Source organism: Phaethon lepturus, unplaced genomic scaffold (assembly GCF_000687285.1).
Source record: "Phaethon lepturus isolate BGI_N335 unplaced genomic scaffold, ASM68728v1 scaffold17360, whole genome shotgun sequence".
Taxonomy (NCBI): Eukaryota; Metazoa; Chordata; class Aves; order Phaethontiformes; family Phaethontidae; genus Phaethon; species Phaethon lepturus.
Genome location: NW_010512797.1, coordinates 1 through 21422, shown reverse-complemented (window position 1 = coordinate 21422; position 21422 = coordinate 1). Strand labels below are relative to the sequence as shown.

Sequence of the window (21422 nt, the reverse complement as noted above, 5' to 3'; positions counted from 1 at the left end):
GGAAGATTGATTCAGACTAGTCACCTAAAATTAGGAGGAATTAACCCAGGTCCAAGTTTTCATACACTTGTTTTAAAGTAATACAGATATTGAAATATTAGCAAACATAAGACATGGGACTCTACATCGGAAGATCACTTGGCTGATGAGACAGTTGAAAATTGCAGCTTTCTTATTTTTCACTAGGGACATCAGTTCTATGCTAAAAATGAGCCAGGTGTGATATTAAGAGCAGATACCTTGATTAAAAAAAAAGGTAAAATATAATTTGCAGGTTTTCTTCTCCGTCAGACAGACTTTCATCTCTGTCCTGGGAAGTTCTTATACAAGCCAGTGGATTTCTCCATGGTCTAAACCACAGAAGAGTGCACCTATAAGCAGGTGCCCACTGCCTGTCTCTGGAGATGGAAGAATGCCTCTACCAGCAGAGGCAGAGAGGGGTCATAGAAAGGCCAGAAATCCTCACAGACAATTAAACTATAAGAAATGACGTGTAGGATTACATCACAGCAACTGCACAGTGACAGAGGATTTCCCTTACAAATGGCAATTATCCAGCTGAACCGTCCTTAAGACTTCTTTAAGTCCTGATGTCCTGATTTCTGCGCTTACTCTTGAACCACTAGGCCTTCCTTTTACTGACTGTCTTAAATGAAAACAAAAGCCCAAACCAAATTCTTCCTTAAAATCCAATACTCCTTCTTGTATGGCATTTGAAACCACATTGTGTTGTGGCAAATAGTCTGCATAGTTTATGGCTACTGGTGGCAATTACCATGAGCTTCTCAAATGAGATTTATCAACCAAGATAAAACTCCGAAGACTTTTCCAAGGGATGTGGCTAGTTTTATGTTTGTTGGAGTCAGGCCAAGACTTAGATGTTTTTTTGCTTAGGCGCACTCAAGGTTGACCGTAAGTTGTTATATTTAATGAGTGAATCTGATCCAGTCTGTTGTGTAGAAAGGCAGAGTAGATGACCAGAAAGACTCTCTTTTGCCTCAGACTCTACAAGTGAGAACACTGCAGAATGAGCACTGTATGCAACCAAATTTCCTTGAGGGATCAGACAATTACTGTGCAAGTTAATCAGGGAGCAATCATGAGTTAAGGAATGCTTCCTCAGGCACCACTAACTGGAGACTGTAAAGGATTAGTTATTAGAAACTCCTTGGGGCAGGGATCCTCATTTTTCTGCTGTGTTTGTGTAGAGTTTAGAACGAGACACTTTAGATGCTGTTGCAAAACTAACCATTCTGGGTCAAATCAAGCCATCTTTGTCACTGGCCAGTTGTAGCATTCTTGGAGAAAGACAGAAGGGCACATATGAAGTGATTCTTTCCCAATCTCCAGCAACTCATAGGCTAAGATCTTCCTAAGCCATAAGTAACACCATGGGCTACAGATATTCCAGTAGACTGAATAATAACAGGGCACATACTCTGGCCCCGCCACCAAATGACACTATCTTGACACACTCGTATTATGTAGCCTCCAAAATAGGGTCTAAATCCCACAGCCTCCAAAATTGGGTTGCCATATTCAAGCTACTTCTTAGGAAAGGTCGCTGGCAGATGTTAACGCCCAGACCTGCCCTGGAATTGCTTGGGAGAGTGCCAGTTGATCCAGGCTTTAAATGCACCGAAGACCATTCTAACAGCTCAACAGTACAGGCAACTCTGTTCCAGTGCCCTGGATCCAGGCTTGTTTAATTGAGCAGTAAAGACAGAACTTTTATCTTCAGTTGTTATTAGTAAAGGTATTGGCCTATTACTACTAAATCGTTCTTCGTAATAATGACTGTATTTACAATGACCTTAGGGTACAAGGCCAGGAAACAGGCTTGTCTGACATATTTCCCGATGCATATTTACACATCCCTACAGCCATTTCTAGGACATCTGTAGACTGCCCGCAGGCATCCTCTAGGCCACTCATGTTTGGGCTGTCTCCCAAGCTCATCTGTCTTAATGACAGGTGTCATCAAGACCCTGATGGAACTACAAGAGGAAGATGGGATACATGGAGGCAAATGAGCTGATTTAAAATGTGGGGGGTATATATACATACATATATATATAAAAACAATAAGAGAAGAAAGGTGATAATTTCCCTCCTTGGGATAGTTAATTTTCTAGTTCCATGTTGACATATTCTCTGTGACACTTGGTTTCGTGCTGTGTTCAGGTATGAATAATTGCAACCAATTTCAACCCCTCATCTGGTGCAAACCGTTGTTATCAAGTGAGCTGTACCACTTTCCACCCACCATGTGTGTGACTCATACTCTAAAAACAAACCACAGGTTTCAGGTTCAATATTCTCTGATTCCATGCCAAAACCACAATGACTCCAATAAGATTTACACAAGCGATCTGTAAACCTCAGCAAAACTTTCCATGAACCTGATCCATGAGAAGACTCATATCCAGGTGTGTTTTATGAACCTTTGAGATGCCCTGAAATCATTTGGCCCAGTGCCTTACAAGATGTAGTTAAATGGACCCCGTGTGCTAGCCACTTTCTTATCTAACATATACCAAATCTAATACTGTCTTATCTAACATATACCAAATGCAAATGATTCCCTTAGCCTGAGGAGATTTTGTTCTTTCAATAATAATGTAGCAAAGTATAATTACTTTCTAATTCTTTTGAATTTAATCCAGAGCAAAGACATTTCCAATCATATTATTGAGTATATGCAATAATATTTGTGAACATGATGCTTCTATATATTAATTTACGTAGAGCGCAAAGAATAGCAGAATTCCACCCTCTCCTGGAAAAACTGTGAATTTTCTCTAAGTACTCTAAGTAGAAATAACTGTTTCTGCAAAGAATTTTTGCAGGAAAGGCTGTTTTTTTCACAGGGAAATCTGGTTTTCCAAATGCAGGTTTTGGAGTTTTTAGCAATAATGGAAGAGGAAAAGGGCTGATATTTTGCATTTGCATCAATTTGCTGCTTGCTTTTGGGCCCTGAGCAGGGAATTCAAAGAATTCTGCTGCAACTCTTAGCAAGATCTGGTTCTCTTTCAACTTGCATCTTGTCTGAAATAAATTCGATTTAAGATCAGGGGAGCTACTTCTACTGTGTAGAAGTAAACAACTTTCCAGCTTTCAGATTTGTACTACAGACTTTGCAAATTACGAGTTAAACCCTGGACTTAACAACAAGAAAACTATTCATTTAAACCAGGGTGTTCAGATAAATGTGTTTCTCTTTATGCCCTGAGATTCTGGAGTTCATAGGCTGTATCCATAGTGCTCAGCGAAGCACAGTGCACAAATGTTTGTGCTGTGAGACACCCAGGATGGTAAGACCATGGAACAATGCTCTATGGATCTATGAGCTTGATCTAGAAGCAGTAGGGCTTATATACTTGGTTCCAGCTCCCTTACAGCTACCTGGAGTACATTTATGTTGTGCTCCTCTCTTTCCACCCACTGTTTCCAGCTGGAGTAACTTTTCATCCATGGTAGAGATATTCCTCATATAAAAAGAGTAAGTTTTGAGAACTTCTGGTCATGGGGAAAAGCTTGAACTCAGGAACCACATGCTTCCCACGGACTCCGTCACCACAAGGTTAATCACAAGAACTAAATGCTTAGCATTTTTCAAGACTTGTCAATTTTTAAGTTAATCCTGCTCTCAGAGAGAATAAGGGCAGGCATTTGGGGTGGGGTGGATGTTGGTCTGGCTCATGATTTTCAAATACTGATGTTGGATGGACCAGATTTAATGAACCCAGTGCCAAAGGGGCAGGTGGTGGACTCTGATTTCAGTGAGCAATTGCAGCGTGTCAGAAGTTGGAAAATATCTGCAAGCAAAAACTTTCTAAGTCCTTTCCTCTCTTCTATGTTGAAATTTGCACCCTTAGCAGCAATTTCTGGCTGATTCACAACTGGAAGAGTCTCAGACCTCATTCTGAGCTGACAGGGTGGGCAGGTAGGAAAATGGCTGTCAAAAGCTTGCATATGAAGTCAGTGTGATGTGGTGATCTCCCCAACTCAATCCAGCACTCAGTGGAAGTCCTCAGGAAGCCTCCCATAGTCTTCTTCAGGAGCTTCACCAGCTTATCCTCCAGAGATGCAGTAACCATGGCACCTCTCGCATGATCCAAACTGAACCAGGCTGTAAATCAGTTTTCTTCACCTGTTTCACAAAACCTTTTCTGCTTTCTTCATGCCTTTTTTTCAGTCTTCTACCTTCCTTCCCCCTTTTCCATACAGCGTTTCTCTTCTGCTCCTATGCAAATGATTTCCAATGGCCACTGAACTTCTGATTGCAGTATTTCTCTTGATCTGCTGAAAGACATGTTCTTCTAGACTATTTCCAGGGCCAAACTCAGAGCATTTTCTTTATGCATGTGCAACGTGTCACACACAGGGAAAAGGCATCTGTGAGTACTCCAGGAAAAGCTGCCAGCAGTGCAATAGCTAAACATGATCTTTGCCTGTGGTTGACTGAGAAAGCAGTGCAGTGCATTATTCTTCTATCTTTCACATATTTTACTTGGCTGTTTGAGTGCTTCATGGCCGGATTTCCAGATCACAACTCCCAAAGCTATCATTTTTCATGCAGCTTTACACAGTGGTCAAAACAGAAAACCAGACAGCTCACGTCTGAGCGGTTCTAGAAGATGCTGATGACTTTAGAAGTGCTGGTATGACAAATCATATCATCTTATATTGCTGCATTTCAGCATCTGAAGCAACAGACTGCCCCATATTCCCGTGATATAAGCATCAAATAAAGGTAGCAGTATGTCATTCATGTTTAGTGGATTACCTGCTATTGCAGTAGCCCAGGACACTGGCATCTGTCTCGCTTCCTGAATGTAGATCTGGAGACCTGATGTTTGCTGTGATGTGTAGAAGACCATGTGAGTTTTGGTGCATTGTGGGAGAGGAAGGGATGCTGACTACTCTCTTCTGGACTAATCATGGGGTGCTACAGTTTGCAGAGGATTAGATCCATTTCTATGCAGTAGTTCCCTACTTTAAGTTCAATATTAACTCTTGTTCTGTGTTCCTTCTGATGTGATGGGAGAGACTTCTGTCTGCTCATTAAATACACACCCATGCCACGTCCACCAGCCTCCTGCAAATGGGAAAAGGGGTGTTCCACTCGTAGGGTGTAGGGGAGGCTGCCCATGCTGATGTTAGAGAAAGTGAGATCAAGTAATGCACTTTCCTGTACCTTCCTCCTTCTTTTCTTCTGCTAATTTGCTAATATATATGTGGGCATGGAGTGGCAACACCCCATGATTCACCTTCTGACCAACAGATTAGCATAGTTTTAACAAACCACTCCCCAGAAGAAACCCTCTCTAATTTCTCCAGTGCAAAACCTGGGGGAGGGAAAGGCAAATAGTTTCTTTCCAAGAATAAAATACAGAATTTATTATTGTTAAACCAAGATACCCCAGTTCAGAGCCTGGATTACCCTGGGCTGAATGCAGTACAACTACAAAACAAAAGGGTTGTTCACACTCCAAAGAGTTGTAATTCTGAATGAAAGACAAAAGGGAACAGATGAAAGAGCACAAGGAAACAGGCAATGAGTCAGCGCGATAGGCAGTGAACTCAGCCCGTTAGCCTTTTCTTCAACATGTCTGTTACAAGCTTTTCCTGTTTCTCCCTTCCACTTCTTTGGAAGGTGGACTAGCTTATGGACTTGTGATCTCAGCCATGTCTTGCATTGTTTCCCCATTCTGTCTTTCTCTTCCTCTTTCAAATGTCTTTGGTTGGCTGGTGGCCAGCAGAGGAAAAACAAAAGGTATCTATCTCCTGATATTTTACCTGCATCAGAAACTGGTATCTATATTCAGCTTCTGAGGTGAGTAGGGTTTACACAGGTTCCTTCTTCTCTGGGAAGAGCCAGAGGACAGCGTGTTCTCCATAACAAGCAACAGATTCTTTATTTTAGAGATATTATGTTTGGCTGTCTTCAGTTTACGTGTTGATGACAGTTTATTATTAATTGTGTTGCAGTAGCACCTAGAGGTCCTAGCTGAGATCACAGCCCCTTTGTGCTAGGTACTGAATACTAACATTCGTGGAGACAATCCATCCTCCAATGGGTAGCACCCAAACTGACAAAAAAGACATAGTGCACAAGAGAGGATGTCCTTTCGTTTCCACCTTGCACATGATGGCACAGTGGGGCTTACAGTAATAGCTATGAAACTTTTTTCTTGGAAAGAACACTTAGCTTTTTTGAACCAATCCATACGTGATATATCCTATCGTGACAGGTAGTTCCTGTGGTATGAGCTAATGAAACATGCAAGTCAACAAGAGTTTTACTTCTTTCAAAAATCACAATTTTATTTTCAGAAGTACAAAGACCTCAATAAAACCTAAAGACGAAGCTGACATTTCCCTGGAAGAGTCTGTGCATATAGGCTTAAAGCACAGAAAATTGCAAATTTTTTTCACAAGGCAGCACCTATCTTTAGGGCACCGCAGTGGTTTCTGGGACAGAAGTTGATTGATATGAACAAAAATATTTCAGGAGAGGCAAGTATTGGCAATATGTTTTCTGCTTTCTGGTCCAGTACTTCACTCACAGCCTTCATAATCCTCTTGGTTCCTAAATCAGAGCCTGTAGAGATGAACAAGTTTCTCTCCATCAGTTGAGGTGGGATTTGGATCAGGTTTTACAGTAGGACAGACAAATTTCATTTTATTTTCAGGTGTTATGCAATGAAACTCCAATGGGAGTCTACTTCAGCCCACTAAATACAAACTGCTAGAGATTGTTCCCTGTAAATTTTGCTTAGTGGATTTTGTTTCTAATTTCAAGTGCCTTAACTGTGAGCAACCCTTCCCGTGAGCTCATATGAGAGGGAAATTACACTGAGGGAATAGAAGGAGTTGCTTGGATAGGGTCTAAGCAATCCAAAGCAACTCTTTCCTAACGCATCAAAGATCTTTATCATAAACTATTAATTTTCTTCCATTTTATTCCTGACTGTTTGCTTATCATAGATTAAAATATTCTTGACGTTAAACATCTTTTGGGATTCAGCTTGCAAATTAAGACACTTAATTTTCTAACTGTCTCTATACGAATATGCTAGATGCTTCCTGCTCAGCTTTCAGGTGATAGTCTGGTGGGGCACAGTCTTGTATCCTGTCTACCATCCTCACACACATATTAGTTACCCTAGAACACCTCAGATTGCTCTAGGTATCTAAATCTATCTATTTAGACAAATGCAGTGAATTGATTGACTTTCTCTCTAGCTGGTGAAAGACGCAGACATGTCCAATAGGGGATTTACCGCCTGTATCAGGTGGCTTTCCTGGGGTGAAATGACCCGTCCCCCAGAAATACTGACTGTCCTCCACCAATATGCAAGACAACTAGATTGTAAAAGATTACTTACAATCAAGTGTGATGAGTTAATGGAGAAATAATAAAGCAGGACATTGCCTTCTTCATCACAACTCCTTCAAGTGATCACTACATTTTAAGTATTCATAATCAGTTGCCTTTGTTTTTGTGGCTAAATTGGACTGGGATGTAATACTGTTTTCTTGTAATACAGTATCCTGGCACGGGTACTCAAACATCTTGCTGTGGCAGCCCGAGGGAAGTAGGGAATCTGTTTACCAGAAGGATTTCCTTTCAGGCTACTGCTTGAAAAAGATATTGGAGTCTCTGAGCAAACAAAGAAAACTTTAGTATTGGAAAAAATCTGTGCTTACTAACCAGTAGCCACCATTTTATTTCACTGGGGCATTTTCTGATCTACTCCCCACCTTAAAAGAAAACAGCAAGTGTCTAATGTTTTATTGCTGCTTTAGGATGAAACACATCCCACCCTATTGTCATTTTGTATTTCTTCACTGATTGTGACAGCTAAGGTAGATAAGAACATCTACCTTCTACCCTTTGAGTTCCACCACACTTTTCCTCAGGCTGATGTCTATATGAAAATAACAACCACCTCTCCTACAATAAATCACAGAATCACATTATTGCTGAGATTGGAAGAGGCCTCTGAAGATCATCCCACCTAACCCCGCTTTTCAAAGCACAGCCAGCTAGAGCAGGTTGTTCAGGTGTCCAGCTAGGTTCAGGTTGTTCAGGTGTCCAATTGGGTTTGGAACATCTCCAAGGATGGAGATGCCGCAACATGTCTGAGCAACCTGTTCCAGTGTTTGGCCACCCTCACAATGAAAAGCGTTTTTTCTTACGTTTAAATACAATTTGCTGTATAAATAAATAGATAAATAATCCAATACAATAAAAGTCAGACAACAACAGCCTCTAAAGCCTGGGTTTTCACCAGCTGCAAGAAATTTAAAGGGCTCTTCAAAATAATTTAATTTTTACTGTAGTGATAGATTCCCTGCTTCAGGCCAGACCTATAATATTTGGCCAAACATGCTCTGTTACTGATTTTACTTACATTGGGATTATGCCACATGTGATATTATATAGCTGAACTTAATAACAACTGTATTCCTAAAATAGCAATTAACAGCAGCATATGCAATAATATGGACTTCAAGAAGGAGCACAGGCCTGGGACCCTAGAGACTGATATTCAATACTCAGATTAGATGATGCTTCCTGATAACTATTGAGTGGCCATGTTGGCTGGAGTTAATCTGCCTTAGTTTAGATGTCTACGTCTCTTCTAATCATTCCAAGATGCTCTTACACCAAGAGAGAAAGAGGCATCTCCAGGGCATGATTTGTCTCACAGTAGGAGAGATGTCCAATGCAGGGTACAGGAATTGCCATTTCTACATGGACTGTATAGCCTTGGTTGACTAGTTCAGTCCCACACATTTGACTTTTAAATGTCCAAAATCTGAAGCAAAATATAGTTATTATCTTCCTGTCCTTTGTTTCCAACATTTACAGAAGGATGCCTGTTACTTGTTTTTCACAACTTGTCTAAGGGAGATGATGACAATATGTTCCTTTGTAGAAGTTGCTTATAAAATTTCTTCACTGAAAGGGTTATCAATCATTGGAACAGGTTGCCCAGGGAAGTGGTGGAGTCACCATCCCTGGAAATATTTAAAATACATGTTGATGTGGCACTTAGGGACATGGTTTCTTAGTGGACTTGGCAGTGTGAGGTTTATGGTTGGACTCAGTGATCTTAAAGGTCTTTTCCAACCTAAATGTTTCTATGATTCTATAAAAGCACTGTACAAAGCCTAGGTCCCACAACAAATAATTGTAGAGTAGGATAACCCGTGAGAGTTAGAGTAGGATTGTGCTTGGGCAAGCACATCTCAGACTTGAACAACATCCCATATACTGGAATTCACACTGTCCTCTCTGCAAGAACATTCCCACCTCTTACCCATCCTGAACAGCAATTCAACATCAGATTATTTTCTCATAATTTAATCAGATTTAATACTTTATCTCTTCCTCCGGGGCTCGTGCCTCTGAAATATGAATAGCTACTGTGTCTTCTTTATGCCATGGCATTATCGCCAAATCTTGCAATCCAATCTCTCAAACTACTTCACCAATTTTATGCTTGATGTCCTGTTTCCTCCTCCAGCATGAAAATCAACGACAGAATGTACATGGTTCTTACGTCCAAGCAGAAGAACAGGATCACTTCTCTTGCAAGATAGCAAAAGAAAACTCCCAGTTTTTGTATTGTTTCCTAGTTGTAAGCAGTACAATACAGACGTCAGAAAAGCCGGGGGAAATTCTGCCACTGGTTGAAATGGGGCCAATATTTCACTCAGCACAATCAGGAGCAACAGTGGACACTGGCATGCCTGCAAGTTCAGGATCTTGTCCTTCCACATTAGAAATAATTTTGTAAATATTTTTTTTAAAAGAAGCAAATCTGAGAAGCAGTGCAGTAGACCTCATCCTGGGACATGCTGAGCAAGCTGCAAGTTGCTAGACACCTAAAAGGGGACATACTATTTGGAGATATTTTAGCTCTAGTAAAAAATGCCATATTGATTGGCCTGAAGACGGATGTCCTCTGTATAGCCCAGGCAGTGATGTGTTGTTGGGAGGATGGGATTCATGCAGCAGTGCAGGAAAGCGCTGTGCAGAGCAAACTGAGATGAACTATTATCCGAGCTCCACAGCACTGTACTGCCCAGACAGAATGGATGTTGCATTAAACCAAATCAATGTAAGAAAAATTACTTATTTAACCCTTAGGAACCATTCAGTTGTATTTACGACTGCCAAAATATTTTTAACAATGAAGCATTACAAAGTGCTAATTTCCAAAATTTAGATTAATTTCTACAACTATTAATTCAAAGAGGTTAAGTTTGCAAGATATTAGGAAGAAAAGCTATGTTATCGGTGTAAACACTGTTAAAGAGCTGATGATGCCAGAAATACTATGACAGACTCTTTATTTTAAGTCACATAACACAAGTGTATTCCAGATGAAAGGATTTGGTTTGCGTAGTACATATAAATTCAATAACTTGGCTGGCTCAGCTCCATTGAGTCCTGAAGCTGTGGCATTGGCACCATCTATTTTCTGCACACGCAACACAGAGCTGATGAGTGTGATTGAAGTATCTCTACACAGACACAGTACCATGTGAGGAAATGTCCTGGGCAAAAAATAGCTTTCACTGAAAAAATGTCCTTTACAAATAGGAATAGTTCCTAAATTTAGTGGGGGTTTAAAGATCGATTGTTTTATGTTAGGGTTGAAAGTTATTTCATGTCTATTTTTCTTTCTTCTTTCCCTCTTTTTCCTTTTCTCTTTCTCCTTTTTTACCCTCACTTTTTTCCTACTTGTATGAGGACAGGTCAAAAGATCTCACTAAAGGAATAAAAAAGAAAAGAAATAAGAACAGGAAAGTAGAGAAGGAAGAGAAATACGCAGGTGGAAAAAACCTACTTAAAATATTTCATTTATTAAATTATAGGCTTTCTATAAACTTTTTAAGTGAGATAGAAAGATGTTCCCTTTAGAAATATGTGGACCAGAAGTGGGTTTATTGACAAATGACAAGCCGTAGACTTAGACAGACAGTGATTTGTGGGTTATTTTCTGTTTCATGGTACTCATCACATAGACTCAGCAGTTCTGTTGCTTTACACACAGTGGTGCTTAATGCAAGCTTTAGAGAGCAGAGCCTCTTTACTGTGGGGTTTTATAGCAGCAAACTCAATGGGCCTCAAGTCGCAAGCGTTATTACAGTGCAAACAGTAAATAAAAAATAATGGGAGGGTGATGGGATTTTAGTGTATACCCACTAAAAAGCTGATGCCATATGCTTTACTGTTAGAAAAATTACCAGAAGCTTTTAACTGGATCTTGGGTGTGATTCTATCTGTCTCCGTCTTGTTCATTCACCCTCCATACATTCCCCCTCCTCTTATTTGCACAAGACCCAGCACTGCTATCTTAGTACCTCCCAAAGCTCTAGTGGTACCAGCGAATCTCAGAAAACCCCAGAGGCATTTCACAAACTGAGGGCTTGGGCTCTGGAGGGGGCCTGATTCTTCATCCCTTTGCTATAGCAATGTTTAGAGAACGAGGTCCGTCCTTCATGCCCTGTTATGCCAGGCACGTGTGACAACTGCAGAACTGTCATCACAGCTCCTCTGAGATTTGTTCCCTTCCATACTCCGTTGCTAGTTAAAGGGCTGATGATTAAGTGACACAGTGAGGTCAGGGTGCATCTTACAGGCAAGATAGTTCTCAGACCACCACGGGTGGTAGCTAACATCTTGGTAGCCCAAGATGGTCACTTCTTATTGGTGAGTCCCCATATGCTCTAGAGATATTCTCCTGATGTAGCAGTCTGAGGAGGAAGGAACATCCTAGCTGGATTGTGGAGACCCAGCTCATGGTTGAACATGATCCAGCAGTGTGCCCAGGTGGCCAAGAAGGCCAACAGCATCCTGGCCAGTATCAGACATAGTGCGGCCAGCAGGAGCAGGGCAGGGACCGTGCCCATGTACTGGGCACTGGTGAGGCCGCACCTCGAATCCTGTGTTCAGTGTTGGGCCCCTCACTACAAGAAGGACGTTGAGGTGCTGGAGCGTGTCCAGAGAAGGGCAACAAGGGGGGAGGAGTCTGGAGCACAAGTCTGATGAGGAGCGGCTGAGGGAACTGGGGGTGTTCAGTCTGGAGAAGAGGAGGCTGAGGGGAGCCCTCATCGCTCTCTACAACTGCCTGAAAGGGGGTTGTGGTGAGGTGGGTGTTGGTCTCTTCTCCCAAGGAACTAGCAATGGAACGAGAGTAAATGGCCTCAAGTTGCGCCAGGGGAGGTTTAGATTGGATATTAGGAAAAATTTCTTTACTGAGAGGGTGGTCAGGCATTGGAACAGGCTGCCCAGGGAGGGGGTGGAGTCACCATCAGTGGAAGTGTTCAAAAAACCTGTGGACATGGCATTTCAGGACAGGGTTTAGTGGACATGGTGGTGTTGGGTTGATGGTTGGACTTGATGACCTTAAAGGTCTTTTTCAACCTTAATGATTCTGTGGTGCTGTGATGCTGTGACCCCTGACAGCACAAAGCTGCCAGATGTTGGCCCCTCTAAAGCTCTCTCAGCCAGCAAGAGAGCCCTCTCACCCTTTTAGAAGCCAACAAGTGGTTTACGTGGGAGCTTAACTTCAGTCTTACAAATAAGGGATTGCAGAAGCAAGAGGAAAGAGGAGTCCAGGCTTTTTCTAGCCAGTGCTCATGTACAAGACTGACTGTTGCTCCTTTAGATCCTAGGTAAATGTTGTATTTGGATACAAGTGACTTTCTGCCACGTCTAGTCCTGCTCCCAGTTACTAGCTGCAGCTGGCATGAAGAACTTGGTGCGTAATGCAGCAACAGGTCATGCGGTGAAGATGAAGAGGCAGTGTGTAAGCCTGGGTTCTCATGGAGGAAGGCAGAGTCCTTCACAGACACTTCCCACACTGAGGGATAATGTCCCACATTGTCCAGTATTGAGGCAGTACTTGAGCTAATATTTGAGACAGTATTTGAGGTAATATTAGGAGAAGTCACAGTCCTTGTCCCTCCTGGAGCAGAGGAAGGAAGAGAACTAATGGTCAGTCTGGAATGTAGCATTTATTAGGTAATAATTGCTGTCCCATACAGGAATTGGAAGAATTAAAGAGTATCATTCTCTGTAAAGGAAACTGAACAGATTCCAGTTCCACCCCCTTCCTCACAACCACATTGATTATGCCTAAAACTTTCCCAGATGATGTAAAGCATTGTAATAAATGAGATATCTTCTCCCTTAGGCAATCTCTCCCACCCCTTACCTCTCTTAGGAGATCTGATTAAAACATAGCAGAGCCTCTCTTTCAGTGGAAGAATACTGCAATGGAGCCTTCCAGACCCTGAAGTTCTCCAGAACCATGTTTATTTTACTTTAGGTGGCAACTAAATGTCAGTTGATTCTAGGCCTGGAATAATCACCTCATGGTGATCCACTCGCTCTTCTCTTTCTAGATCGATAGCATGCAGGCTCTGCTTCACTGCCCCAGCGTGCTGGTGTGTGTCGGCCGGGAGCCGTTTAAACCTGTATCGATGGAGAATTTGAGGAAACACTCGGTGGAGAAGCTGCCTGACCTGGCTCCCCGTTCCAATGGCAACAATGTCAATGAAAACAATGAAAGTAAGAAAATCTCTGGGGCATATTGCACCGTCGTCTCCAGGCCTGTGTCCACGACATGGAGGTTACGGGCACCTATTGTACTGTCCCAACATGCAGATTTCGTGTGCAGAATGTACTTCCCGCTCTTTGCCTCCCAGGCCTTTCCATCCTCCCCTTCTTTTTCTCTGGTTTCCTTCTAGGATTTCCTCCCTACACCCTCCAGTCTTTCTTTTACATGCTCCCCGTGTCTGGCTGACTTCCCTTCCTCTTTCATATCTCTGTGTCTCCTTTTCCTTCCACAACTCCCTCCTTTCCTGTGTCTGCCCCCAAGACTCCCCAAACCCTTGAGATTTCCCACGAATCCTCTATCCCCTTGTCTCTCTGTCATATAATGCCTTCACTTCTGCATTTGCCTGCATCAGGCGATGCTCTATTTTTGTCAGCAGGAGACTCCATTTCTCCTGCAGGTTACAGCTGCGGTGTAGCCCTTTGGAACAAAGCATATTTTTATGGAAAGGTTATGCTGAGGAAGGAGTATGTTGTGGCTTATTCAGGATGATAGTTCTCAGGCACTTCATCATGAGTCATCTAAGGTCACAGGTAATTAAACCAGCCACCCTCGGCAGCCTATGGAGAGAAACTTGCCATTTCCAGAGGGCAATTCATATCATCTATATGAGGGATTTGGTTTAGGGTGAAATGAATTGTGCTCTGGAGGTGCACCTGTTTCTCTCCATTTTCAATACCGGGAGCCAGGAAATGTTGGTTCATGTGTTGACAACTAGTTGTAGAAACTTAAGGACAGAAGCATCCCACACTCACTGGTTGAGGCATAAAAAACTGGAGGAAGCAGTGGGAATAAGCTGAAGCTTTGCCCATCAAGAGACTAAGCGAATATATCAGTTCAAATGCATAAACGTGGTTAGATAGAAGCTATTTCATGTGTTCTTGATCTTGGTTGGTGTGCTCCCTGTTCAACACTTCCTTCCTAAAATGCCCTCCATTCAGCTGCATATCCATATGCCTACAGAGGTGTGTGGTTGTTTATATATATAAAAGTAAACTTTGACCAAAAATATGTATTAGAAACAATTCAGATGCGTATCTTGCAAGACAGCATGATAGTGATATACTCTGCTTGAAAAGAAGCGTCTAGGACCTCAGTAAATCTATGCAGATCACAGCGCTGGGTCCTAGAGATGTTTTGGATTTACAATTCTTAAAATTCCCTTACTGTCACTGACACACACAATCTTCTATAACTACCACTATTTCTCTTTGTAGCTGTCACCACGCACATTCCTTTTCCATTTGTTCTTTATGTTTTAATAAGCATTATAATTATACATAGTGGTACATCCCTGCAGGGACTGAGTGCTGCTCTGGTCTACACGGCCACACCCATGTTTCCTGGTGTGTGAGTGGAGAAGTCAATGATGCACAATAATGTGTGACACTTGACCTCTAACTAAGGAAGAGAGTCACTTCTCCATGTATTTTTCCCCAACTGAATAAGAAGGATGAAAACTTGTGCAGTTAAATAAAGGGATATTTGCAATGTGATAAAACAGAAACTTTGAGACTAAATTGCTTTGGATATATTTTTTTTCTTTCTGGTATGCACATAAAACAACAAAAAAAGTGTTTGCGTTTCAATTTAGATTAATAGTCAATTAATAGTCAATTAATACAGACTGTTCATGCAAAACTTCACATTCTATGGCCATCACTTACTCCAAGCCAAATTTTCAAATTATGTAAACCAGCATAGACTTAGCTTTAATGCAATAATATCAGTATTCATTAGTTTGAGGGTTTGATCTATATATTTTATAGATACATCAACTCTTTATATGAGTTAACATTTCTCTCCATCTTTCTTTTCTTTACCTATTTCAAACACCAGTGAACTTTGGACTGAAAGCCAAAAAGAGTGTTATCCATCCACGCACATCATCAAGCAATAGGTCAATGAGATTTTCTTTATCATCAGAAAAGTCATATCCTAATGGTCTCGCTGCCTCACCAGATAACGGCGCACCTTTCTCAAACAGTTGCTCGCATCCAAAACCTGGGGACCTGGTCCATTCCTTGGTCAATGATGACATAGAAAAACGTGTACATGTGAACAAGGATGGTAGCCTGTCTGTTGAGATGAAAGTTCGCTTCCGCTTGCTAAATGATGAGACTTTGCAATGGTCTACCCAGATCAAAAAGTCCAATCTGATGAATCAGATGCCTTGTGAAGAGTCAGGTGTAGAGGACAGTGGAGTAGACCCCACACAGAAAATGAACCCAGAAGGCAGCTCTGAGGCAGATGAGTCATCATATCCCTGTGATATTGATTCTTACATGTCAAAACTTGAGGAATCAGAATGCGATGAGGCTCATTGTCATAGCTGTGGCAAGAAACACCAGGACTATGACATTTGGAAAAATCCCATGCACATATCCCAGAGGGAAGAGCCCAGTGTACGAAGCACCTGGCACACATGGTCATCATGTTCCAGCACATCTTCCCGGAGGAGAGTAGTCCACAAAAAAATGGCTTCTATGGATAGCCTCCACACCACATCCAGTGAGGAATTCTCTGAGCACATTGTGCAAGAGTCCTCATCCTACTCAGAGACCATAGAGAAGAGAGTGGCAGGTCGACCCATTAAAAAGTGTACATGTCAAAGTGATTTGTCTACAGGTGCTTCCAATGGAGGAGACCAGCAAGAATACACTCGGACAAGCACGAGCAATAGTCATAGACGTTCATCCTTGGGCTTAATGTCACATTCAAGCTGTGAAAACAACCTGGATACTCAAGATGCCCCTGAAGACCATGAGGCCAGCAAAACCAATTCACAAAATGAAGATGAAAATTGTTTTGAAGTTTCCTCGGTGAAATGCTTAAAGGATGATGTGGAAGAGGTTGAAAGCAGCAGAGTTGGCAGTGTCATGTCCAGGTCATCTCTGCAGTCCAGACAGAGCAAGAAGAATGTATGTGAGGAAACAAGTAGCATGGGTAGGAGCATGTCCTCCTCTAGCCTTCAGAAGGCAAATCAAGAAGATAACACTAGGTGCTCCACTCCTGCCAACAGTGTGCAGAGCAAGTCTAGTAACTGTAGTCCACCTAGAGCAAAGAGTGAACAGGATGACCACTCTGACAACAATGTAGTGGTCCCTTCCTTTTCCAGTGAGTCTTGCACTAAGAAAGAGGTTGAAGAGGTTGAAGCAGAACAAGAAGAAAATGAAAACAATGAAGTCAGCTCAGTGTCAGCAAAAACAAAGCCCAGCCAATCAATTAGAGATGAGAGCAGTGAAGGTGAACGATGCTCCACACCAGGAACCCCCCATTCCAGAGCTAGTGACAGGAACAGCAAGAGTTCAGGTGTTGATGAGATTGTTCTGTGCAATGCCTCTTGCTCTTCCAGAGGATCCAAAAAGAGCAAACACAGCCATATTCATTTGGATGCACAGTCTGAAATGTCTGTGTCTTCACTTGAATCCGCTCCAAATAAAAAAAAGAATTCCCTACATGCAGATGACCTGAGATCATGCAGCAGGGCGTCTAATTATTCCAAAAGCTCATGTGAAATCAAGAAAAAATCTATTGGAGACCCCATGTCTCATAACTCAGATTCTTTTCACTCAAACATTTCATCTACTAGTGAAGCAGGGGCAATTGCAGGTTTTACTGATGAGAAAAGCTTGAAAAGTACCACCAATGGCTACAGTGAATCCTCAAAAGGCTCAAAGAAGAGAAGCCGTAGAGAAGAAAATAGCATGCCATCATCCCTCTGCTCAAGTGTTTCGAGCCCTAATGGAAAACCTGGAGAGGGTCATTCCAAGATGAATTCAGAGGCCACTTCAAGACAAGGAAGTATGAGTGAGAGTATATGTTCAAAAGGTGACCTCTCAGCTGAGATTGCCATTGGGAATGGAAATCCTGCAAGCATCTCTTCAAGAGTCTCTTCAAAGTCAGAAGTAAAAGAGAAATGCTTATTGACACAGATATCCCAGGAAAGTGATAGTAGGTGTTCACAATCAAACATATCTCAGTCTTCAAAATCGAGGCAGGTAAAAACTAGAAATCTTTGTGTGAAGATGTCAAACTCTAGCCGAGCATCATTGTCTGACACTTTGTCGGTATGTAGCATGCATTGCCCTGCCCCACCAAAAGGGAAGCCAAGCAGCAAAAAAATACGGTCAACCATGTTGAAGAATTCCTCCATTAGCAGCATAGGTACTGAGTCAGTGCTGACTACAGGAAAAGAGCAGAAAGAAATTATAAATTCCTCCAAAGCAACTTCCTATGGGTCTAAATCAGCTGCAACTGAAGTAAATGATCAGGAGAATAAAGAGACTGATGACTCTTGCAACAGAAAAGTGGAGGAAGAGCTAGAAGACATGGGCATGCAGGAGGAAGGGAGTGATTTAATGCCATCTACCCTACCAAATACATCTCCAGAAGAAGTTGTGCAAGAATGGTTAAGTAAAATCCCTTCAGAAACATTGCTTATAAAATATGAAATGGAGCATGATGCAGAAGAGGAATGTGTACAAGCAACCATTGAGGTACCACACAGTCCAAATGCTGAGGAAATCTCAGAGGATGAAAAAGTTGAGAAAAATAATGTGGAGGAGGCTGAAAATGAGGCAAAGGATGAAATGGGAAAACAGACAGCAGAAGGAACTGCTATTAATGAAGATGATGAAGAATCAGTCAATCGGGAACAAATCTCTCAGGTTGTGTCCGAAGCTGCCAAGGCCGACCAGGCAGAATGCAGCCAGTCAGTTGCATCTAGCCAAAATAATGACAGAAGAGACCTGCCAACCTCTGTCCAGAATTCTGTGCAGATCATGAAGGCCTTGCTCAGTTCAAAACATGAAACAAAATTTGATCGATCAAACAGTTTGCCTGAAGTGTCTCCCACTATGGGGAGAAAACTGAGTAACTCTGCCAACATTTTGATTACTTGTCTTGCCAGCCTCCAGCTCCTTGATGAAGAGTCAGAAGATCCATCAGATAAATCAAAGACTTTGAATAAGTCAAGGTATATGGAACTGCTAAATATTTTTCAAACCCTGTGGCTTGGGTGCACAGCTGAAAAAAGTGGCCCAAGTTCAGGTCAAGAGGCAAGTGAGCAGGCAGAGGCAGCTTCTGGGTTTAAAGCCCAAAAATCTGGAGATTATGACTTCACTCCCATGTCTTCTTCTGGGGTTGATGTTAGCAGTGGTTCTGGTGGCTCAGGAGAAGAGAGTACAGCTGGTGCCAGGAACTGCACTTTAATGGCACAGAAAGCTGCTGAAATCAAATCAGCTGGACAGCTGGAAAATGTAGAGACTGGAACGGAACTGACTGAGGCTGAGGAGCAAAGTAAAGAGGAAGAGCATTCACCCCGACCTTCGACAGCCTGCTCAAAATCAAAAGGTGAGGAAAAAGCACAGTCTATTAGAGAGGTCTCCCTAATTCAAGAGGCAGAAGAGAATAAGGAGAATCAGTACAGTAAATGTGAAAATGGTCAGGAGGAAGGGAAAGAAAATGAAAATGAAGAAAACAGCAAATTAACTGAAAATGGGGAACAAGAAGCTGAAGCTGCGAGTGATCAACACACAAAAGAAAATCTTGAAGAGAAAGCTGATCAGCTAGCCACTACTGATGATAAAAATGTCAACGATGTTGATTGTGGGACAGAACTGAAAGATGATTTGGAAGAGCAGCTTGAAAAACAGTCTCCAGACGACCTAGAGCCCAAAGTCGATATGGCCACCAGTGTGGGCACATCCCTTGTCCAGCAACACTCAGTGGATCCGGATCCAATCTGGGTCCTGAGACTGCTCAAGAAAATTGAGAAGGAGTTCATGGCTCACTATGTCAGTGCCATGAATGAGTTCAAAGTCAGGTGGAACTTGCAGAACAACCAGGAGATGGATGAAATGATACTAGAGCTGAAGGAGGAAGTGAGTAAAAGGATACAGAAAAGCATAGAGAAGGAGCTGAGGAAGATCAAAGCCAGAGCAGGGAAGACGACACCAAGACCTCCAGATGAACCACTCAAGCGTGAGTCAACACTCCAAACTGAGCAGAGGAGACGGCGATTGCAGACTATGCATAAAAAATCACTCTTCAGTGACAAGAGTGGAACCCAGAATATGCTAGAGGATGCATCAGTCTTATCATTTGATGTAGATGAAGATACAGCATTTAGTGAAGCTCTTGAGGCCAGTATTAGTAACCAAACAAGTGAGGAGGAATACTGCCCATGTGACTCTTGTGTGAGGAAAAAAATGGCTTCCAAGCCCACAAGAAACCCAGTGGTGGCCACCAATGCCCCAGTCATGACAGCATTTGATTTACAGCAAATCCTGAGGTTGAAGAAAAATGATAATGAGGAAGCCTGTGTCTCAGAAGCAGCCCAGGACATCAAAATGGTTCCCAGCAGTTCTGTGAAAGAAGCAGCAGAAAATGGCAATCCAAAAGAGGACAATGATGAAGGTGAACTTCAGCCAAGTGAAACAGAAATGGAGGGCAATGAAGAAAAGGAGCCAGAATTAAGTGAAGTGGGCAGCTCAATGTTGAATGGAGATGGAGAAAGACCTGAAATATCAGAGAGTCAAAACTGTGAGATGGAAGATGAAGAAACCAAAGAAGAAGAAAAGAAAGAAACAGAAGTGGGGGAAGAAATGAAAGACAGAGAAAAAGAAGAAGAGGAAGCAAAAGAGGAGGAAGAGGAGAAAGAAGAAATGATTAAGGTCGAAGATGAGGAGGAAACAGAAGAGAAAGCAGCAAAAGAAACAAGGGAGGAAGCAGAAATAAAAGAGGAGGAAGAGGAGGAGGAGGAAAAGGAAGTGAAAGAGGAGGAGGAAGAAACAAAAGAGGAGGAAGAAGAGGAAATAAAGGAGGAGGAAATGAGTGAGAAGGAGGAAGAAAGAGAAGAGGAGAAAGACATGAAGGAGGAAGAAGAAGCAAAAGAGGAGGAAGAGGGAGTGAAGGAGGAAGAGGAAGAAACAAAAGACGAAGTGGAGGAAGAAGTGAAGAAGGAGGAAGAAGCAAAAGAGGAGAAGGAAGTGAAGAAGGAGGAGGAAGAAACAAAAGAAGAGAAGGAGAAAGAAGAAACAAAAGATGAGGAGGAAGTGAAGGAGGCTGAGGAAGAAACAAAAGAAGAAGAGGAAGAGGAAGTGAAGAAGGAGGAAGAAGAAACAAAAGACATGGAATTGAAGGATGAGGAAGAAACAAAAGAAGAGAAGGAGAAAGAAGAAACAAAAGATGAGGAGGAAGTGAAGGAGGCTGAGGAAGAAACAAAAGAAGAAGAGGAAGAGGAAGTGAAGAAGGAGGAAGAAGAAACAAAAGACATGGAATTGAAGGATGAGGAAGAAACAAAAGAAGAGAAGGAGAAAGAAGAAACAAAAGATGAGGAGGAAGTGAAGGAGGCTGAGGAAGAAACAAAAGAAGAAGAGGAAGACATGAAGGAGGAGGAAGGAACAAAAGATGAGGAGGAAGTGAAGGAGGAGGAGGAAGAAACAAAAGAAGAGAAGGAGGAAGAGGAAACAAAAGATGAGGAGGAGGTGAAGGAGGATGAGGAAGAAACAAAAGAAGAAGAGGAAGAGGAAGTGAAGGAGGAGGAAGAAGAAACAAAAGACATGGAAGTGAAGGAGGAGGAAGAAACAAAAGAAGAGGAGGAAGAAACAAAAGAAGAAGAGGAAGACATGGAGGAGGAAGAAGGAACTAAAGATGAGGAGCAAGACATGAAGGAGGAGGAAGAAATAAAAGAGGGGGAGGAAGAAGGAACAAAAGAAGAAGAGGGAGACATGAAGGAGGAAGAAGAAGGAACTAAAGAGGAGGAGGAAGACA

General features: G+C 42.2%; 1 protein-coding gene across 1 annotated transcript in view; it reads left to right on the top strand.

Moving 5' to 3' along the window:
* RP1L1 (retinitis pigmentosa 1-like 1) overlaps positions 1 to 20806 on the top strand; it is a gene marked incomplete at its 3' end in the record, with an annotated part of 27386 nt that extends 6580 nt beyond the window's left edge. Inside the window, exons 2-5 of the mRNA XM_010288293.1 lie at positions 13435 to 13600; positions 15609 to 19001; positions 19266 to 20131; positions 20738 to 20806. Of these exons, the coding sequence (XP_010286595.1) occupies positions 13435 to 13600; positions 15609 to 19001; positions 19266 to 20131; positions 20738 to 20806 (4494 nt within the window). The remainder of the gene's footprint in view (positions 1 to 13434; positions 13601 to 15608; positions 19002 to 19265; positions 20132 to 20737) is intronic.
* Positions 20807 to 21422: the final 616 nt, after the last annotated feature.